The sequence below is a fragment of the Primulina tabacum genome, chromosome 17 (genome assembly GCF_025594145.1).
Source record: "Primulina tabacum isolate GXHZ01 chromosome 17, ASM2559414v2, whole genome shotgun sequence".
NCBI lineage: Eukaryota > Viridiplantae > Streptophyta > Magnoliopsida > Lamiales > Gesneriaceae > Primulina > Primulina tabacum.
The window spans coordinates 16,693,005-16,716,044 of record NC_134566.1 but is presented as its reverse complement, the minus strand read 5'-3'; the positions used below and the strand labels follow the sequence as shown (position 1 = coordinate 16,716,044).

The 23,040-nt window shown below is 39.0% G+C and overlaps 1 protein-coding gene across 1 annotated transcript; it reads right to left on the bottom strand.

Moving 5' to 3' along the window:
* Window positions 1–7,040: 7,040 nt before the first annotated feature.
* On the bottom strand, window positions 7,041–15,813 carry LOC142530549 (uncharacterized). The gene is made up of 4 exons (XM_075636381.1): window positions 15,273–15,813; window positions 13,794–14,533; window positions 9,299–9,361; window positions 7,041–7,085 (listed from the first exon to the last, which is right to left on the bottom strand). The coding sequence occupies exons 1-4, from the start codon at window positions 15,811–15,813 to the stop codon at window positions 7,041–7,043; spliced, it is 1,389 nt and encodes a 462-aa protein (XP_075492496.1).
* Window positions 15,814–23,040: the final 7,227 nt, after the last annotated feature.

Sequence of the window (23,040 nt, the reverse complement as noted above, 5' to 3'; positions counted from 1 at the left end):
AATTTCAATAATTCTAACATGTCCCAAATAATTATTTAAGCTTGCTTGAATTTTCTCATATTTTTTTTTTGCTTAAATCGATGACTTTTAAATTAATCTTTAACTATAACGTATTAATGTGTTTTAATCCTGACTTAAACCAAACTTTAATATAAAATTCCCACATTTAAAACTTAGACTTTTAATAATTATTTGAGCTTAAATATAATATTTCATAATTTTATTTCGCATAAAACTAGGTGTTTCAATTAATTCTTTAATTAAAATTTCGTGCGGCGATTAAATCTCTGATAAATCCAAAACTTATTATTTTCTTCACAAATTTTAAACATAATATTTTTATTATTTTTCTACCCTTCTGAGCCATGAACCACACTCGTGGACTCATGGTTCCAATTTTAATATTTAAAATCTCGTTTTTGACACATATTCGAACACACCGAGCCATCTCCCAAAATACTTGAGCCACCTCAAGCCAAACACGAGCCAATCCATCTAGGCACCCTCCTGTACCATTAGAACCCATTGGACCTGCCCCTAAGCTCCAAAACCGAAGCTACACATAATCTGCAGAAACAGCCAAGAAACCCACCTAGACTACTCTTGAGCCATGTTCGTTTTTCCTCGAGCCAAGCCCGAACCCTCTTGAGCCAACCTCGACCCAGACCCACTATGGACCCTAATGGACCCTTAGAACCTAAGGATTCAACCCCAGCCCCTGACACCGAAGCCACAACATCAGCACCTGTCATGGCCGAGAAACCCGCATGCACTACAACTCTTGTTTTCTTGCTTAACCACTTACCCAACAAGCCAGCCCTTGAACCAGCCCCTCATGCACCCTCATAGGATCCTAAGGACCTAACCAAGCCCATTCCAAAGCCCCTGGCTGAGCCCCTTGAACCCTGCGCAAGCTGCACCCTCCTGCGCATCCCCTTGGCTTATTCTCGGTGTGAGTCCTAGCTTGCTAGGACTCCTCCCAGCCCCTGGTGCTCGAGTCCTAACGGGGCTAGGACTCCAGCCCTCACTCACCCATGAACTAGCCCAGCCCTGGTCCCAGCCGTGACCCAAGCTCAGCAACATCCAATAAAACCGAGCCACAAGTTCACCAAACGGAAAGTTGGTTCCAGTTTGTTCCCTCGTGCGTGCAGCAAGTTTCATGTGTGTCTAGGACTCCTTAAAATCGTGTAAGACACCATTAATTCATACCTCAGCCATGGCAGCCCCTTAACAACATAATATACATGATTTTGGATCAAATACATGCCTTAAAAATTCACATATTATACAAAAACGAAATTGTTTCATGATGCGATTGTTTTTCATGCAAAAACTCAATTAAATAAATACTATGGTGTGATAGATGATTGAAAGAAATAATATGACGTGCCTTTGCGTATTTTACACACGAATAAACGTTGGCGAATCGAAGAACGACGGCTTGAAGAATCCTTGAAAACCTTGAAGAAGTTTGAAGCTTTTTCCCTTCAATATTTGGTGTGTGTCATGTCTTGTAAATTGAGAGAAGAGTTTGGATGGTGTTAGGAGAGTGGGACGTGGGTTTGGTATGGTTAAGGGTAGGTTTTTAGTTTTAAATATTAATCAAAATCATAATCAAACTCTAATTGCTAGCTTATGCCCATATAGCCCACTAGTGTTTAATTAAAATATTAAAAATTATTTGGAGTAGAAAAATTTGTGAATTTATTAGCCGAGTTGCCAAAACGTTCATATTTTTTGTAGAACCCGTAAATTAGATTACGTATAAGCCATTCATAATTCTAGTATTTTAAATTAAAATGATTTATTTGCATGAGTATTTAAATGTTTTTCTTTAAAGTTAATTATTTTATGCAGTAGTTTAAATTTTTATCTTTTCAGTTAATTCAGTGAGGCCGGACTGGAGTTGGAGTTTTGAGATAAAATTTAAAATTAAGAAAACATTCCCAGAGTTTATTTTAGCTAGCTAGTAAGTTAATTTAAGTTAAAAAGGAGGTTTAAGGAATTATTTAAGTAACTTGATGTGAGTAAGAAATAAGTTCATTTTGGTTCCATAATTAATGTGTTAATTCACTAAATTATTTAAAGGATAGGTAAGGCTCTAAAGGTTTAAAAATACACTAACTAAACAATATTTCCTCTCCATTTATTTGATGATTTTCGGCCACCTCTTGGTGAGATAACAATTCCGTGACAACTCACCACCTTTGACCCTTTCCTTGTTATTTATTAGTAGGATAATCCTTTCATTTTGATCACCATTTAATTAATAATCAACCTATATCTAGCCATGTTGAATCGGTCATTGGCACCTCATCTATCCCTCCAAAAATCATTTTGATATCAACCATTTCAAATTCAAAAGAGAGGTAGACTTGGTCTTGCCATCCCTCTTATATTGCAACCCCTTCCCCTCACTCTCCAAACCATCATTACCCATCCCTCATCACCGAAATTCAGAGAGGATTCATAGTAAAAATCGTGAGCCACATAGCAAGAAATAGGAGAGAAAACCGAGAAAGAAAACAAAGTAGCGAAGCACTCCGTCTCCTCCGCGCCGCGTCGTCGATTCGTTCGTTTTTCTTTCAAACGAAACCACGCATATTTATATTTTTCCTTGCTCTTGAATCAAGTCATATTAACATTTTTAAACATTATATGATCATCATTTCCATGGCATAACCGAAATATATCAAGAACTTTGAAAATAAAAGATGCAGATTTTCGGCCCTTCCTTGTGCTCCTCACGGTTCACTTGTTTTTGGTGTTTCAGGTGGATGATTCGTGTCCAGGCTCCCAAAGCTGCATCTATACATGTACTAGGACATGTTAGGATCACATTGGTCCATTAGTTCAAGCCCCATACATGCTGGAAATCAGAAATGACAGAAACTCCCCAAGCATGCCCCTTTTTGTGATCGATTTTCTCATGTTGCTGTAAAATGGAAATGGATCTGATCTTGGCTGCCCTAAGGGCTATATCCATGGTTAGAAACTCTCCTTGTGATGTCTAAGACGTGAACAAGTCGCCCTTTTGAGGCTTGGTCCATGGTTGAATCGGTTTTTAATTAAAGAAACAAGAACAGCCCCTCGGCCCCTTTCCCCTACTGCATGTGTTGTTCGGTTTTTGGTGGAATGGTGTGGATCTTGGTTGGCCTCTGGCCCTTAGCCATGGTTCAAACCATACCCTAGGATGTTGGTAAGAGGTTCTGGTCGGTGTTTCAAGCCCCAATGGCCATTAGCCTCGCAAACGACGCAAGGAAACCAAAGCACAGCTGCTGTATTTTGTGGACAGCAACTTGCTGCTTCGGTTCAGTGGCTCATTCGGGTTCTTGGTTGGCTTTTAGCCTATGGCCTTGGACTGGACTGTGCCTCATCAAGTTGGGAAGGTCATGTTTTTGGCCGTTCGTGATTCGGATCATTTTAGAGGTCGTACGAGAAATTACGGTGCGATGTGCCAAATTGACTCTCGAAAGAGCGTTTCATGTTTTGGCCTTCATTCACCAAAATTTCGACTTGCATCATTTTTGGAGCATTATTTCGTCATTTTAGGTGTATTTTAATCAGGACTAAATGATAGTTAGGTGTTGGTTCGGGTTGGCACGGAGTCATGATTAAATACGAAGTCGTTGGGCGTAATTGTCTCATTTTTTGGATTTAATTACAAAGTTTGGTCAAGAAAATCATTTGCATATTTTCATGAAAAATTTAGGTTGCAGCGAGCCTGGGAACGATCCAATCCATGTGGTAAAATAATACAGGATATTTCATCATGCCATTTAATTATATTACGTGCATAAAAATATAAAATATTTATTTTTGAGATTTATGTGATATTGCTTGTGGCCATTTCACTATCATGGGATCAATGTATTATTCGATCACCAGTTATCGGTCAGTTCAGTTCAGTTCCAACCAGTATACTGTGGCATTAGTCTGATCAGACGTTCATTATTTCACCCGGTCGCCAGTTACCGGTCAGTTCAGTTCAGTGCAGGGGCCACTTGCGTAGACCATAATCTCACCAGAAAATTATTACATGCTATTTCATTACAGGGCTCTATGGAGCAAACATTTCACTTATGATTTTCAGTCAGTTATGCACGTATTATAATTGCTCATGATAAGTTATTTTCACGTTATGCCTCATGACATGATATTTTTACTCCCATGCAACTTTATTTTATTATTTACTCGTTATTTACGATATATGCATGCTGAGTCTTTAGGCTCACTAGACTTGATTGTTGTAGGTACTGATGATGTCGGGGCCGAGGGCGGGGACCAGTGAGCTAGCTTGGGTCGGCAGTAGTGGAACCCGAGGACCTCATTTACAGCACTTGCCATTTTTATGCTCAAACATTTTTATCAGTTGTTGGATTACTTTACTTGTTATTTTGTGAGCAATAATTTCTTCCGCTGCTATTTTTAAACATTAAACTTGATTTATCAATTTATTTTGTGAATGAGGCATTTTAATTATTTTAAAAAAGAAAATTTTTAATTTTTCCACAAATTTTCAAACACGAATTTTCGGGCCATTATATTTTTGTTGAAAAATCAACACTGATAAAATTTACGTCCCAGCGTATAAAATCACCTCCTTATTTTCAAAAATAAGAAAAAGCATCAATCATATTTTAAATAATTAAAAACAATTATTTAGTAAAAACATTTTTCATTTTTTAACCTTCAGTCTTCGTTCCTCGATCGCAACTCGCATAATTTTTAAAAATACATTTTAATGCAACCATGTAGAAAAATATATTTTAAACAATTAAATATGCACAACATAATTAATTTATACAATTAATGGAAATACACAAGGAATTTAATAATTGCATGCATGTGGTTCGCGTGGGCCTTCAAATTTTCAGGACTTTACAGAATTTGTCCGATGTAAGGACTATCCCAATGTATATAATTGATCAAAGGATATGCAGATTATAATCAAAGAACATCTGAACATTGGATTAATCAAAGTAAGAATTTCACCATACTGCAGCTCAGGATTTCTTGTAAGATATCATGATGAAATAGAAACAAACATCTGTTAGTTATTAATTACCAAGAAAATATTATGGAGTTTTATGGTATTTTATAACCAGAAAACATCTAATTAGTTGCATACGCAATGCTAAGATAATCTCTATATTTTATTGTAAATATGGATTTTATCAGATTCGGATGCAGGAAGAAAGCAAGAATTTCACATCTTTCTCTACACCATAAGGACACTATATCTGGGAGGTATTTCCAATGAGATTGGCTAATTCACCTCAAATATTTCAAAGAAAAATGGATAATCTATTTAAAGAGTATTTCAAATTTATTTTTGTCTATACTGATGATGTTTTAATAGCATCTAAAAATATAGAGGAACATATTAAGCATTTAGAGATTTTCTCTTATTTTTGTAGAAAAGAAGGACTTGTTCTTCTGAAAATAAAGCAGTTATTGCTAGAAGAAATATTGAATTCATCGGAATAGAAATCGATGAGTCTGGAAATAATTTCGCAGGATCATATAGTAGAAAAAGTGAAAAGTTTCCAAATGAGCTACAAGAATATAAACAACTTCAAAGTTTTCTGAGAGTTGTTAATTTTGTTGGGATGTTTATTAAAAACCTAGCAAAACACATGAAAGTGTTCAGTCCATTACTGAAAAAATATGCAAAATTTATATGGACGAAAGAACACACACATGGACTTAGTCAACTATAGAAAATTTGTAAAAAATTTCCGAAAATGGCTATTCCTCAGGATGAATATAATCTGGTATTATATACAGATGTCAGTGATCAATGGTCATCGGCAGTTTTAACAAAGCTCACACCTGAAGGAGAACAGCCATGCAGATATTGCAGTGAACTCTTCTCAGATGCAAAAGCCATAAGATGGCATATCAACGAAAAATAATTTTATGCGGTAAAAAGGGCTTTTGAAAAATGGTCATTATTTTTACTTGCAAAAAAATTTACTTTAAAAGTTGATAATACACATGTAAATTCTTTCTTAAGGAATAGAATAGAATCTAAACCCGAAAATGCCAGATTATTAAGATGGCAATCGTTATGTCAAAACTATATTTTTGATATTGTGATGATTAAATCTCATGAAAATATTTTTGCAGATTTTTTAACAAGAGATGGACAGCAGTGATATCGATGTCATCATAAAAATGCAGAGGCATTTGAGGGAACACCTTGAGATGCTTCAAGAAGAGTTCAATAAGCTTGCCCTAAATGCTGAAGTTGCGGGTAGGCTACAACAAGCCAATAAGAGAATTGTCTCTGATCGAACCACAGGATGTTTACAGCTTATACTCATCTATGGTCTGTAATACAAAGGCATATCCTCTAAGGCATTGAGAAGCCACTTGTTTCCTAAATGGAGAGTTTTCGAGTACAGGACTCTATACCTGGAGCAGGCGATTCAAATACCCTTAGCACAAGTGTTAAGTCGGGATCATCTTCAGATGAATCGACTGAAACAAAAATGGAAACTCCAGATTCATATCTCGAGTCTTCAAGTCAACCTTTCACCTCGGGGATCGAAGAGAGAAATATCAACCATAGACCAAATTCAGATAAGGGAAAATCTAAGGTTGATACTAATGAAGCTACAATTTCTCCATTTCAGGTCTATCAACAAATGTGGGAGAAATCAAAAACCAGAGTAGGCATTAACCCCAAGAGTAGTCATTAACCCCACCACAATCAGGGTTGATGTTTCAGGAAAATATCCTAGGGTATGGATGAAACTAAATTTATATCCAAAGGAAATAAAAAGCTTGGTATGAATTCGGGGCTCTTGCCTCGGTTTAAACTACATCACCTAGCTTCCTCGAAATTTCAGGACTACCTAAATAGATTCAGGAAGCGGTTCATGAGACATGGGCAAATAACAATTATTGGTCCAGATGAGACATTCTGGAGCTATATTTCTTTAGTACAACACCAGAACCAGCAGGACAAGGCTCTCATGAAGCCTTTCATTTCATCAAGTTAAGGAGGCCAGAGGTTAATGTTCAAAAATTTATCAAAGAGCCTCCGACAGAAGAAACACCCCTTGTTGCTTCAATAACTGAAGATGACATTTCCACAGGGAGAGCATTGTAAGAGTAGGTGCCCGTCGAGCCAGGTGTTGGCCGAGAGATCATGTTGAAACTCTATGTATAAACAATCTTTATTTTAATTATATTTCAAATTATTGTTTTGGCACATCTTTATCTGTATACCCACGTTTGTTGCATAGATAAAGTCCTTGAATATACAAATAGTTTATTGTTTTGGCACATCTTTATTTGTATACTCATGCTTGTTGCATAGAAAAATTCCTTAAATATACAAATAGTAGAAAGAATATGAGATGCTCATATGATGAGTATCATGAAACTCATATTTTCAATATTGTATATTCTAAACTGTGAGAGCCCGTATTTCGTATTCATAATTTTACGGAATTATTAAAAATTTTCTCTTTAAATAAATAAACTTGCAACGTATAAAAAATTTCGTAAAATAACTCAACGGTTTAACATAAACATAGCAGCGGAAACTGAATAATGTTTTAAACAATAACTTAAAATATATAAAAGTTATAACAAGAGTTTGAACATAAAACTGAATAATTAAACGTGAGGTCCTCGGGTTCGTACTACCGCTGATCCGAGCTAACTCACTGGTCCCCGCCCTCAGCCTCTGCATCGTCAGTACCTACATCAATCAAGTCTAGTGAGTCTAAAGACCCAGCATGCATATATCGTGAATAACAAGTAAATATATCATAAAATCGCATGCCACGTAAAAATATCGTATCGTAAAGCGTAACGTAAAAATCGTATCGTGAGTAATTATAAATAGGTGCATATCTTAAAATCATACGTAAAAGCTTTGCTCGATAGAGCTCTGTCAAAACATATCATATTGTAATTTTTGGTAGAGATAATGTTTCTACGCAAGTGGCCCATAACATAACATGCACGTCTGATCAGACTAAACCACAGTATACTAGGTGGTAGTGATCATCACAGCCCTTGGACTGGATATACATACCCATACATAATCGTAAATCGGTCGTAAGTCATCGGGTGAAGCTATCCCATAAGCGTAAGGTGGCCACAAGACATATCGCATATATCTCAAAAATAAACAATTTATATGTTTATGCACATAATATAATTATTATCCTGTTTTAATTTAACAATTGAGTTGGATCGTTCCCAGGCTTGCTGCGACCTAATTCTAACATGAGACACATGCAAATAATCTCAACTTGACCAACATCTCATAATCGAACTAAAAACGAGACAATTACGCCCAACAAACTTAGTATCTAACCATGACTCCGTACCAACCAAAACCAACATCGAACCATCTTTTAGTCATGATTAAAATACACCTAAAATACTAGAAAATATAAGCCAAGGGCTGTAATACACGAAAATTTTGCATGGAGGCCAAAATCATGAAACGCTCTTTCGAGAGTCACTTTGGCACATTGCACCGTAAATTCTCGTACGACCTCTAAACTTAACCAAATAACAAACGGCCAAAAACATGACCTTTATAACTCAATAAGGTACTGTCCAGTCCAAGGCCATACGCTAAAAGCCAATCAAGAACTCGAAACAAGCCTCTTGAACCGAAGCCAAAGTTGCTGTCAACAAAAATGCAGCAGCAGCTGCTGTGATTCCATGGCTTTTTTTTCAAGGATATTGGCCATTGGGGCTTGAACCACTGACCAAAACCTCTTACCAACATCCTAAGGTGTGGCTTGAACCATGGCTAAGGTCCCTAAGCCAACCACAATCCAAGCAACCACCCAAAGCAATCCAAAGCTTCATCCGAGAACACATATGCTGTACCGTGGGGAGTGTTGCTTGTTCTTGCTGTCATGTATCATTCCACTGGCCATATGATCGACCATGGCTTGATCTAAACATCATGAGGTATTGTGTGAACCATGGCTAAGGGCTAGAAGCCAACAAAGATCCACCCCCAACCTCAAAACCGAAATTACTCACACAAAACATAAATGAAAACCGAAGGGGCTTTTGTCTTGTTTATTTTAAAAACCGATGAGACCATGAACCAAGCCATGAAAGGTAATCTTGGTCAAGTCCTAGACATGCTAATGAAGTATTCTAACCATGGCTACAGCCCCTAGGACAGCCATGGTTCGAACACATACCTTAGACAACAAACCAAGAAAATCGAGACTCAAATCTGCACTATGGAGAGTTGTTGTCCATTCAGTTTCTGGGGGGGAAAGGGCTTTAACCAACGGACTAACACCTTCCTAGCACACCCTATATCATGTCTATAAGCAGCCTTGAACCCCTGGAAATTGAGCCAACCCTGAAACCACAAAAACATCAAAACCTTGAGGTACACAAATGAAGAGTCGAAAAATCTGCACAATGTTTTTCGAAAGTTCTTGACATGATTTCGGTTTTGTCATAGATCAAGCACGTGTAATGGTTTAAAAATAGATATATAACTTGATTGAAGAGCAAAGAAATAATATAGACATGCCTTAAGTTGTTTTTACAATAAACAACACAATACGTCGGATCGGGAGACACGGCAACGGAAATGAAGACACCTTGCTATTGTTGCTGTCTTGGGTGAGAATGGGAGCTTCTAAATCTCTAATATTTCGTGCTAGGGAGAATGAAGAAGGTGGTGAAGGCTTGTGGTCAAATAAGGTGGTGCATGGGTGAGTAATTGATGTCAAGTTGGGGGGACATGCATGTTGAATGGTTGTCATTTGTTTTCATGTTGTTGGGGAGTTAAATGGTGTCAAGTTGGGATTGTGTGGAGTAGAATATGACCGAGAGTAGGCTGCCAATTAGTGTAGAATTTGGTTAAGTTTTGCTAAGTAGAATCCTAGGCTAGATAAGCTTGATTAAAAGGTTAATTAAGCATAATCTTGATGAATTAAGAAGCCTACAATTAAATTGGTAATTTATTAATCAAAGTAGACTTAAATCCACTTGATTTCATTAAAATAAATTATTTCTTAGCTCGGAATAATTTAGAAAAATTTTTGGATCATAAAATTCATCTTCGATTTCCTATCTCCGGTCCGGTCTCGCGTATATTTCTAAAAAGCTAAATTTTGAAATACGCGATTTAAAATCCTTAAAAATAACGTAAATTATTTAAATGCAATTAAATCAACAATTTCTTAAAATAATAACCATTTAAAAATAAATAATAGAAATTATGCACATATCTACGCATATTGGTTTTTCGGGTACTACAACACTCCCCCACTTAAATAAAATTTCGTCCACGAAATTAGAACTCACCGAATAAATCTGGAAAGCGACTCCTCATCTCTGACTCTGACTCCCAAGTAGCTTCCTCATCGGAATGATTAAGCCACTTGACCTTCACTGATTTGATCACTTTGTTTCGAAGCTTCTTCTCCTTACGGTCTAAGATCTGCACTGGTCTCTCTTCATAAGACAAGTTCGGAGAAAGCTGCAACGGCTCAAATTTCAACACATGAGAAGGGTTCGCTAAATACTTCCTCAACATCGACACATGGAACACATTGTGTACTCCGGTCAGATTCGGCGGAAGAGCAACACGATATGCTAATGTCCCAACTCTGTCGAGGATCTCAAATGGTCCGATGAACCTCGGACTAAGCTTCCCCTTCATTCGGAATCTCATGACACCCTTCATCGGTGCTATCTTCACGAAAACATGGTCGCCAACGGCAAACTCAAGATCTCTCCTCCTCCGGTCGGCATAACTCTTCTGTCGACTCTGAGCAGTCCTCATCCTGTCACGGATTACGACTACTAGATCAGCAGTCTGCTGAACGATCTCTGGTCCTAACTCTGATCTCTCGCCTACTTCATCCCAATGAATAGGCTATCTACACTTCCTTCCATACAGTGCTTCATAAGGAGCCATACCTATAGACGACTGAAAGCTGTTGTTATAGGTAACTCCACTAATGGCAACTTCGATTCCCAGCTCCTTGAGAAATCAATGACACAAGCACGGAGAAGATCCTCCAAGATCTGAATAACTCTCTCTGATTGACCATCTGTCTGAGGGTTTGATACGAATCCTCGAACGAATGAGAAGCAAACACGACTAATTAGAATCGCGCCCTCAATTCAATAACGAACAAGGATCGATTATGTTGTCCCGATCTTTTGAAACAAGTAAAGATTTGTGATATTCACCTCTAAGCGCTTAACACTTAGCAACAAATATCAACGATAATAACAATCGAATTTCATACGAACCTTCAAAGAACTTGTTTTGACAATCCGTGCGAAAACAATTGACAAACGCCACAAAGATGCAATCTTTGATAAGTTTGATTTTTTTTGAAGAACAAAGCTAAAATAGCCTTGAATATTGAGAGAAATCTCCAATAATGTGTTTAAAATTCTGAATGTCCCGTTCATGGCTTGATACAATGCATATATATTCAATAAAATAAGAAAAAGTAATGTAAAAAGTCATCAAAAGAGTTGAAAACAAAGTTATACACGGAACTGCGCGTGGTAGCGCGTGATCTCGCGCCATGGCGCACACGATTCTGCCTTTGTCCAGCCCTGGGCGCGCGGTGGCGCCAGATCCGGCGCCGCTTCTGGCGCTAGCGCGCACGCAGTTCTGCTCTGCGCTAGCGCGCGCTGCTGCACTTCTTCTGGACATCTGCGCTAGCGCGTGCTGCTGCGCTACTTCTTTTGGGCCATTTTTCACTCATATGCTTAGTTGTTCGGGATTCCTTCATTATATTATTTGTTGAACTCCACCACTTGCTTGGGTATGCTTGATTCATCATTATTGAGCTTGAAGGTCCGAAACAACGACACTCTCTAAATCTCCTTCCAATCATTTGCACGCCACGCTCGGTCAGATTCGTATCAGGGTGAAAAGCTGTGCTAAACAACAACTTCGTACCCATAGCTGAATGCAGACTCTTCCAAAATGAGGAAGTGAATCTCGGATCTCTGTCAGAAACAATAGAGACTGGGATACCGTGCAATCGGACTATCTCACGAATATATAACTCGGCAAACTGAATCATGGAGAAAGTCGTCTTAATAGGCAAGAAATGCACTGACTTGGTAAGACGATCAACAATCACCCATATAGCATTCGAACCTCTAGCCGATTTCGGTAAACCAACCACGAAATCCATGTTAATGTTCTCCCACTTCCACTCGGGTATGGGAAGTGGCTTGAGTAAGCCGGCTGGTCTCTGATGTTCAGCTTTCACAAGTTGACAAGTCAAACACTCGGATACAAATCTCCGGATCTCTCTCTTCATACCGGGCCACCAATATAACATCTGCAGATCCTTGTACATCTTCGTACTCCCAGGATGAATAGAGTACGGGGACATATGGGCCTCAACTAATATGTCTTTTCGAATAGAATCGCTGCTAGGAACCCATATCCTATCTCGATAACGAACAATGTCATCACTCACTGTGTACAAAACACTGCCCTTCGCCTCATCTCTCTGCCTCCACTTCGCCAACTGCTCATCAGATGACTGACTGCTGCGAATACGGTCTAATAATGAAGACTTAATCGTCAAGGTAGATAGACGGGGAACTCTACCTCGAGTATAAATCTCTAGATCAAACCTCTGAATCTCACTCTGAAGAGGCCTCTGAACTGTCAAATGAGCCATCACTGCGATTTTCCGGCTCAAAGCATCCGCTACTACATTAGCTTTACCAGGATGGTAGCTAATGTCACAGTCATAATCCTTGACTAACTCCAACCAACGCCTCTGACGCATATTCAACTCTTTCTGCGTAAAGAAGTACTTGAGGCTCTTGTGGTCGGTAAAGATCTGACACTTCTCTCCGTATAGATAATGCATCCAAATCTTCAAGACAAATACTACAGCAGCTAACTCAAGATCATGAGTAGGGTAGTTCTTCTCGTGGATCTTCAACTGACGAGAAGCATACGCTATTACTTTCCCATGCTGCATCAACACTGCGCCTAGACCGAGCTTCGAAGCATCGGTATACAATACAAAATCTCCGGGCCCAGAAGGAATGGACAAGATCGGCGCTGAAATAAGAGCTTGCTTCAAAGAATCGAAGTTCTTCTGGCACTCATCGCTCCACACGTACTTAGCATTCTTCTTAGTCAATGACATGAGTGGAACTGCGATATAGGAGAAACCCTGAATAAACTTCCGATAGTATCCTGCTAGACCAAGGAAACTACGGATCTCTGATGCACTCTGCGGCACCTCCCAATCTCTGACTGTCGCAACCTTCGCTGGGTCTACCTCAATGCCACTGCTAGATATGATGTGGCCTAGGAACGCCACTTTCTCCAACCAGAACTTGCACTTGCTGAACTTAGCGAACAGCTTGTGCCTCTACAACGTCTACAATACTGCGGTCAGATGCCTGTTGTGATCCTCTTGACTCTTTGAGTAGACGAGAATGTCGTCTATGAATACAATAACGAACTGATCAAGATACGGCTGAAATACACGGATCATGAGATCCATGAAGATCGCCGGCGCATTCGTCAGACCGAACGGCATCACTAGGAACTCGAAGTACCCATAACGAGTCCTAAAAGCAGTCTTAAAAGTATCGGCATCTTTCACCCTCAACTGGTGATATCCGGAACGCAGATCTATCTTGGAGAATACTGAGGCTCCCTGCAACTGATCAAACAAATCCTCGATCCTTGGAAGTGGGTATTTATTCTTCACTGTAACCCTGTTCAACTCCCGGTAGTCAATGCAAAGCCTCATAGATCCGTCTTTCTTCTTCACGAATAAGACAGGCGCGTCCCATGGAGAGAAACTCGGGCGAATAAACTCCTTGTCAAGAAGCTCCTGAATCTGTTTCTTGAGCTCAACCATCTCTGACGGTGCTAATATGTATGACGCCTTAGAGATAGGCGCGGTACCTGGCATAAGATCGATCGAAAACTCAAACTCTCGTACCGGTGGTCTACCAGAGACGTCATCGGGAAAAACGTTTGAAAAGTCCCTGACAACTGTGACATCTGCAACTAACTGGCTGAGGACCTCGGGAACAGATATAATGGTTGCAATGAATGCCCGGCAACCCCTATGTATGAGCTTCCTAGCCTGAATACAAGATATCATGATAGGCAAATTAAAGTACCTGTCAGGCTCAAATAGGAACAGCTCCCTTCCAAGCGATCGGACTAGAACAGATCTCCGCTGAAAATCAATAAGTACTCTGTTCTTGTGCAGCCAATCCATCCCAAGGATAATATCGAACTCTGGCATTGGCAGCACGATCAAATCCGCATAGACAAGATTTCCATGAAGCTCGATATCTATGTCTCGTACTATGCTAGTCTCTGCCATCTCCTCACCAGATGGAATAACCACAGAATACGCCACATCCAATCCAATCGTCTTGACCTCGATGGAATTCGCAAAGGTCTCAGATATGAATGAATGAGTGGCCCCTGAATCAATCAAGGCGTTCGTAGAAGCTCCGCCTATAAATATTCTTCTTGAAAGGTTGGAACAACTATCTAAACCCAATAATTTACCAGAATTAATCTTATAGACATGCAAAAGGTCAAAGTTCTTCTAACTTAGATTCCCAAAACGACCCGAATAGAACATGCAATCTTATCACAATTTCTGAGTTCAAATATTATAACCCAATAATTCAAAGCAATTAATCCCAAAACACTGAATTAAATATGCTAAAATTTTCCCAAATATAAACTTAAAGATTTAATATACCTGTCAAGAGCAAAGTCCCTGGGTTTGCCTCCGCTGCATGGAGTGCAAACACTCTGCCCTGAGTAGGCAATGTCCCTTGAGGACAATCCTTCAGCAAATGGCCAGTACCGCCACACTTGAAACACTTCCAAGAGCCATACATGCAAACTTCGGTATGGCGGCGTGTGCACCTGGCACAGACCGGGTACTCCTGCCTCCTCGGAACCACACGTCCCTGCTGCTGCTATTGCTCTTTGCTCCTCGATGGGCCATGGAAAGGCCTCTTATGCTGCTGCTGCTGCTGCTGCTGAGGAGGGCGGTGGGGCACCTGAAATGGCCGCTTACCCTGGCGGTCATTCTCGATATCTCACTGATCCTACTCTGCAGTAAGAGCTCTAGAGACAGCGACCTCATATGTCGTAGGGCCAGCAACCCTAACATCACAGCGCAAGATCGACCGCAATCCATCCATGAAGTGCCTAAGTCTGGCACCCTAATCGCTCGCGATCAAGGGTACAAAGTGACAACCCCTCTTGAACTTACGGATAAACTCCGCAACAGTCATGTCACCCTGTCTCATGGTCATAAACTCCCTGGTCAATCTCGAACGCACGTCATCAGTAAAATACTTAGAGAAGAATACCTCTCTAAAGTGCGTCCAACTGAGAGTAGCTAGATCCAGAGCTACAGATGCGCCCTCCCACCACAGACGGGCGTCTCTTCCAAAAAGATAGGTCGCACAGCGGACCCTATCAACATCCTCCAGCTCCATAAATCTGAAAGTAACCTCTAGGGACTTAATCCATCCTTCAGCAACCATAGGATCAGACGTCCCAGTGAAATCCTTCGGGTTCATCCTCATGAACAGCTCACATATAGCCTCGGGTCTAGGCGGCCTAGCTACCGCTGCAGCATTGTTCCCCGCGAACTGTGCGAAGAACTGAGTCAAACCCGCCATCATCTGGGTATGCATATCAGGTGGTGGAGGAGGTGGCGGTGAACCTCTATCCTCATAACGGTTTTGAGTCTCATCAGCCTCGCTTTCAGCACCCCTCGGACGGTCAATAGCTCGTCTAGGAGGCATACTGTACCATGTAAAGTCCTTACGTAACCAACATGCAATATTTCTACTATTTTTCTTGAAATTTAAATATATAATTGCTAAAACATAATCTTATCATAAAATATTTTTCATGAGAACATGCTGATAAAATATTTTATGAGAACATGCTGGTAAACTATTTCATGCTCAAAAAAATGTAATACGTGAAAGTAGGACTTACAGACTGAAGACGTGACTTCGTGAACCCTTTACAAGAAACATCGCTCTGATACCAACTGTGAGGGCCCGTATTTCGTATTCATAATTTTACGGAATTATTAAAAAAATTCTCTTTAAATAAATAAACTTGCAACATATAAAAACTTTCGTAAAATAACTCAACAGTTTAACATAAACATAGCAGCGAAAACTGAATAATGTTTTAAACAATAACTTAAAATATATAAAAGTTATAACAAGAGTTTGAACATAAAACTGAATAATTAAACGTGAGGTCCTCGGGTTCGTACTACCGCTGATCCGAGCTAACTCACTGGTCCCTGCCCTCAGCCTCTGCATCGTCAGTACCTACATCAATTAAGTCTAGTGAGTCTAAAGACCCAGCATGCATATATCGTGAATAAAAAGTAAATATATCATAAAATCGCATGCCACGTAAAAATATCGTATCGTAAAGCGTAACGTAAAAATCGTAACGTGAGTAATTATAAATAGGTGCATATCTGAAAATCATACGTAAAAGCTTTGCTCGATAGAGCTCTGTCATAACATATCATATCGTAATTTTTGGTAGAGATAATGTTTCTACGCAAGTGGCCCATAACATAACATGCACGTCTGATCAGACTAAACCACAATATACTGGGCGGTATTGATCATCACAGCCCTTGGACTTGATATCTGTATCCATACATAATCGTAAACCGGTCGTAAGTCACCGGGTGAAGCAATCCCATAAGCGTAAGGTGACCACAAGACATATCGCATATATCTCAAAAATAAACAATTTATATTTTTATAAACGTAATATAATTATTATCCTGTTTTAATTTACCAATTGAGTTGGATCGTTCCCAAGCTTGATGCGACCTAATTCTAACATGAGACACATGCAAATAATATCAACTTGACCAACATCTCATAATCGAACTAAAAACGAGACAATTACGCCCAACAAACTTAGTATCTAACCATGACTCCGTATCAACCAAAACCAACATCGAACCATCGTTTAGTCATGATTAAAATACACCTAAAATACTAGAAAATATAAGCCAAGGGCTGTAATACACGAAAATTTTGCATGGAGGCCAAAATCATGAAACGCTCTTTCGAGAGTCACTTTGGCACATTGCACCGTAAATTCTCGTACGACCTCTAAACTTAACCAAATAACAAACGGCCAAAAACATGACCTTTCTAACTCAATAAGGTACTGTCCAGTCCAAGGCCATAGGCTAAAAGCCAACCAAGAACTCGAAACAAGCCTCTTGAACCGAAGCCAAAGTTGCTGTCAAGAAAAATGCAGCAGCAGCTGCTGTGATTCCATGGCTTTTTTTTCAAGGATATTGGCCATTGGGGCTTGAACAACTGACCAAAACCTCTTACCGACATCCTAAGGTGTGTCTTGAACCATGGCTAAGGTCCCTAAGCCAACCACAATCCAAGCAACCACCCAAAGCAATCCAAAGCTTCATCCGAGAACACATATGTTGTACCGTGGGGAGTGTTGCTTGTTCTTGCTGTCATGTATCATTCCACTGGCCATATGATCGACCATGGCATGATCTAAACATCATGAGGTATTGTGTGAACCATGGCTAAGGGCTAGAAGCCAACAAAGATCCACCCCCAACCTCAAAACCGAAATTACTCACACAAAACAGAAATGAAAACCGAAGGGGCACTTGTCTTGTTTATTTTAAAAACCGATGAGACCATGAACCAAGCCATGAAAGGTCATCTTGGTCAAGTCCTAGACATGCTAATGAAGTATTCTAACCATGGCTACAGCCCCTAGGACAGCCATGGTTCGAACACATACCTTAGACAACAAACCAAGAAAATCGAGACTCAAATCTGCACTATGGAGAGTTGTTGTCCATTCAGTTTCTGGGGGGGAAAGGGCTTTAACCAACGGACTAACACCTTCCTAGCACACCCTATATCATGTCTATAAGCAGCCTTGAACCCCTGGAAATTGAGCCAACCCTGAAACCACAAAAACATCAAAACCTTGAGGTGCACAAATGAAGAGTCGAAAAATCTGCACAATGTTTTTCGAAAGTTTTTGACATGATTTCGGTTTTGTCATAGATCAAGCACGTGTAATGGTTTAAAAATAGATATATAACTTGATTGAAGAGCAAATAAATAATATAGACATGCCTTAAGTTGTTTTTACAATAAACAACACAATACGTCGGATCGGGAGACACGGCAACGGAAATGAAGACACCTTGCTATTGTTGCTGTCTTGGGTGAGAATGGGAGCTTCTAAATCTCTAATATTTCGTGCTAGGGAGAATGAAGAAGGTGGTGAAGTCTTGTGGTCAAATAAGGTGGTGCATGGGTGAGTAATTGATGTCAAGTTGGGGGGACATGCATGTTGAATGGTTGTCATTTGTTTTCATGTTGTTGGGGGAGTTAAATGGTGTCAAGTTGGGATTGTGTGGAGTAGAATATGACGAGTAGGCTGCCAATTAGTGTAGGATATGTTTAAGTTTTGCTAAATAGAATCCTAGGCTAGATAAGCTTGATTAAAAGGTTAATTAAGCATAATCTTGATGAATAAGAAGCCTGCAATTAAATTGGTGATTAATTAATTAAAGTAGACTTAAATCCACTTGATTTCATTAAAATAAATTATTTCTTAGCTCGGAATAAATTTAGGAATATTTTTGGATCATAAAATTCATCTCCGATTTCTTATCTCCAGTCCGGTCTCGCGTATATATCTAAAAAGCTAAAATTTGAAATACGCGATTTAAAATCCTTAAAAATAACGTAAATTATTTAAATGCAATTAAATCAACAATTTCTTAAAATAATAATCATTTAAAATTAAATAATAGAAATTATGCACATATCTACGCATATTGGTTTTTCGGGTACTACATAAACAGTTCCTAGTCAATTCAGCAGCCACTAAGAAGGATAAAGGCCGCTTGAGTTTGAGACTAGTATCTGCAATATGAGTACCATGTTTCATTGGTAGGGGACATTGTGATGTTCGAGCATGCGGATAGGTGCTCCTCGTACAGTGCACTGAACTACCCTCCATGAAGAACTTTCCAAGTGGTTCTCACTTATCGAGTGGAAGCATCCTAGTTTATGGTTGTACACCATTAGTCCTTATGACCCGGGACAATATTGTGACTCTATATGCTAGCATTGCACTTTGACTTTTTTACCAACTCATATGGGGTCATCAGGTGGCAAGGTTAGGTGTTCTGTCGAAACATATAGAAGTCTATGTATTATAGTCAGGGATTCACCGCTTACCTTCGGTTATGGATATCCTATGCGATCTCATGTGTATATAGTTTGAAATCTCTGAACAAAGTGTTGGTGATAATTAAGAAAGGGGTTTTTTATGTTACACCATCGATGCAACTACGACATGACACATAGTATCGATTATTTGACAGCTCTCAATATACCTGTAACGCCCCGAAAATTTAAAGGTCCACGAGAACCACATGCATGCAATTATTAAATTCCCCTATATTTTTAAATAAATGTTTTAATTGCATTAATTAATTATGATGTGCATATTTACATGTTTAAAATATATTGTTGTACATAGTTGCATTAAAATATATTTTTAAAGGTTATTCGAGTTGCGATCGAGGAACGGAGACCGATGTCTGAAAATAGAAAAAAATGCTTTTATTAAATAATTATTTTTAATTATTTAAATTGAGGGGATGGTTTTTCTTATTTTTAAAAATATGGGGTTTTGAGGTGATTTTATACGCCGGGACCTAATTTTTATCGGTGTTGAATTTTCAACAAAAATACGAATTTATGGGCAACCCGGCTAATAAACTCACAAAATTATTTAAACAAAACTATTTTTAAAATTCTAATTAACCACTAATGGGCCTAAATTGCCTACTTAATGTGCCTAAGCTTAATTAGTGATTAATTAACTATAAAATATGTTAAACCCTCCCCATTATCACCATAATCCCCACGCCTACAATCTGAATTCTCACCAAAAATCTCTCATACTCTACACGACACACACCTCAAGGTTGATAGAAAAATTCAAAAGCTTTAAGGGAGTTCAAGCCAAGGTCGTTTGTCGCCGTTCTTCGCAATCGTCAACGGATAATCGTGCGTTTAAAACGCAAAGGCACGCCATAATTCTCTTTTTACTCATCTTTCACACCATATTACGTGTTTGATACATGATTGCATAAAAAACATGATACAACTTTTATATTTTCGTTTTTATGGTTATACATGCACAAAACAAGAGTTTTTCTTTTTTAAAACTCTTCATAATGATGCACAAAAGGGCTGCCATGGTAGGGCTACTTGAAGGGATGTTTTTCCACATGTTTAAGGGTTCCTAGGTGTATGTTTAAAGGCTGAAAAAAATAAGGAAGGAATAAAAACGAAAATAGACTCCTTAAGGGAAAGGACTCTTCGACTAGGAGTTTTTGAGGGTCATGGCTGCTAGATGCGGTTAGGGAGGGTCCACTAGACTTAATTGGGCTGCATAGGAGGGATGGGTAGAGGCTGGACATGGTGGTTAAGGGCTAGAGGCAAAGCTAGCCTAGGTTCGAATCATATTAGGACTAGGACTCTTGTGCAGAAAAATTCAGTAGCTTCCTAGGCATATTAAATGGACTTAATTGGCTGGTATTTGGTTGTATATGGGCTAGTTAGGTGTTATTAAGATTTGGTTCAAGTTTGGTAAAGTTTGGTTAATTTCGAGTCCATACGAGTCAAAACTGGGAAGTACGTCTAAGTTTAAAAACGAATATGGAAACACCTAGATTTATGCTTGATAAAATTATGAAAAATTATATTTAAGCTCAAATAATTATTAAAGTCTAAGTTTTTAATTTGGGAATTTTATATTAAGTTTTGGTTTAATTCAGGATTAAAACGCATTAATACATCACATTTAGATATTAAATTAAAAGTCATCGATTTATGCCAAATAAAAATATGAGAAAATTAATTTAGGCTTAAATAATTATTTGGGACATGTTAGAGTCAATGAATTCAAGAAAATATCAAAAACTAGAAATTATACGTCCAGGGGTAAAACGGTCTTTTCACACCTAGAAATTAGTATAGGTCATGGCAGTGCCCTAAATGCTGTTTTTATGAAATTACGATTATTTTTAAATGTTTATGAATTGTTCATGATTAAAATATGATTTTTGAATGTCTAAATGATTTTTATGATTTAAGAAGACATTTAAAATACATGTTGCATGCTTGGTTTCAAAAATGAAAAATGTAAATATTACTCATGATTTTTCTAAGTGATGTGAATGTAAAATGTTGAAGGATGTGAAGTGATTGTGACTAATTCGTTAATGTTGGCGACGTCGTGAGGGTTATGGTCCCAGTGAGAGCCCGACGATCGTGTTTCCATCATTGTGAATATGTGGTAACGGTCATGTGGTAACGGTAAGAATGGGAATGTCGTGAGGGGAAAAGGCCCCAGAGGGAACCCATTTGTAAAAGGCCCGAAAATTCTTACTTTGAAAATTTGCGGAAAATTAAAAAAAAATTCTTTTAAAATAAATGGAGTGCCTCATCCATAAAATCAACTGATAAATCAAGTTCAATGTTAAAAAAAATATAGCAGCGGAAGAAAATAAAGTTTGCCAAAAATAACAATTCAAAGAATGTCCAACAACTGGTAAAAATGTTTTGAGCATAAAATAACATGTGCTGAAACTGAGGTCCTCGGGTGCCACTACTGCCGACCCAAACTGGCTCACTGGTCCCCGGCCCTCGGCTCTGGTCTCATCAGTACCTACAACAATCAAGTCTAGTGAGCCTAAAGACTCAGCATGCAAATATCGTAGGTAACGAGAGAATGTAATTTGCATGGATGAAATATCATGTCATGAGACATACTTAAAATAACTTGTACTGAGCAATTATAATACGTGCATAAGTGAACTGAAAGTCATAGTAAATAGAATGTTTGCTCCTTGGAGCCCTGTACTTAAATAACTGATAAAAATTTTCTGTTGAGATTATGGTATACGCCTGTGGCCCCTGCATTGAACTGAACTGATCGGTAACTGGCTACCGGGGAGTATCAAACTGAACTGAGCTGACCGGTCACTGGCGACCGGGTGGTACCAAACTGAACTGATCGGTCACTGGCGACCGTATAAAATAATGCTCCCATAATAGTGAATTGACCACAAGCAATATCGCATAAATCTCAAAAATAAGTATTTTCTATTTTCATGCACGTAATATAATTAAATGGCATAATGAAAATATCCTGTATATTTTACCAACTGGATTGGATCGTTCCCAGGCTCGCTGCAACCTAAATATGCCATGAAAAATATGCAATAGCTTATACTTGACCAAACTATGCAATTAAGTTTGAAAATGCGACAATTACGTCTAACGACTTCGTATTTAATCATGACTCCGAACCAACCCGAACCAACACTGAACCGACGTATAGTCATGATTAAAATACGCTTAAAATTATGCACTAATACTCCTAAAATGATGAGGGTCGAAATCTAGGTGAAATGGAGGCCAAAACAAGAAACGCTCTTTCGAGAATCAATTTGGCACATCGCACCGTAAATTCTCGTACGACCTCAAAAATGATCCGAATCACAAACAGTCAAAAACACAACCTTCCTAACTCGATGAGGCACTGTCCAGTCCAAGGCCATAGGCTAAAAGCCAACCAAGAACTCAAACGAGCCTCCGAACCGTCACAGCAAGTTGCTGTCAAATTCCAGCAGCTGTGCAATCGCGTGTCTTGTGTTGTTTTCGAGACTACTGGCCATTGGGGCGTGAACCACCGACCAGATAATCTTACCAACATCCCAAGGAATGATTTGAACCATGACTAAGGGCCCTAGGCCAGCCACAATCCTCACCATTCCAGCAACCATCCAAAAGCTCTTACCGAGGGCCCTCATGCGTGCGTGTGTGGTGTTGTGCTTCGCTTGCTGTCTCGACTCGTTCCAGTGGCCATTGATTGACCATGGCATGATCTAGACATCTAGGGGCATG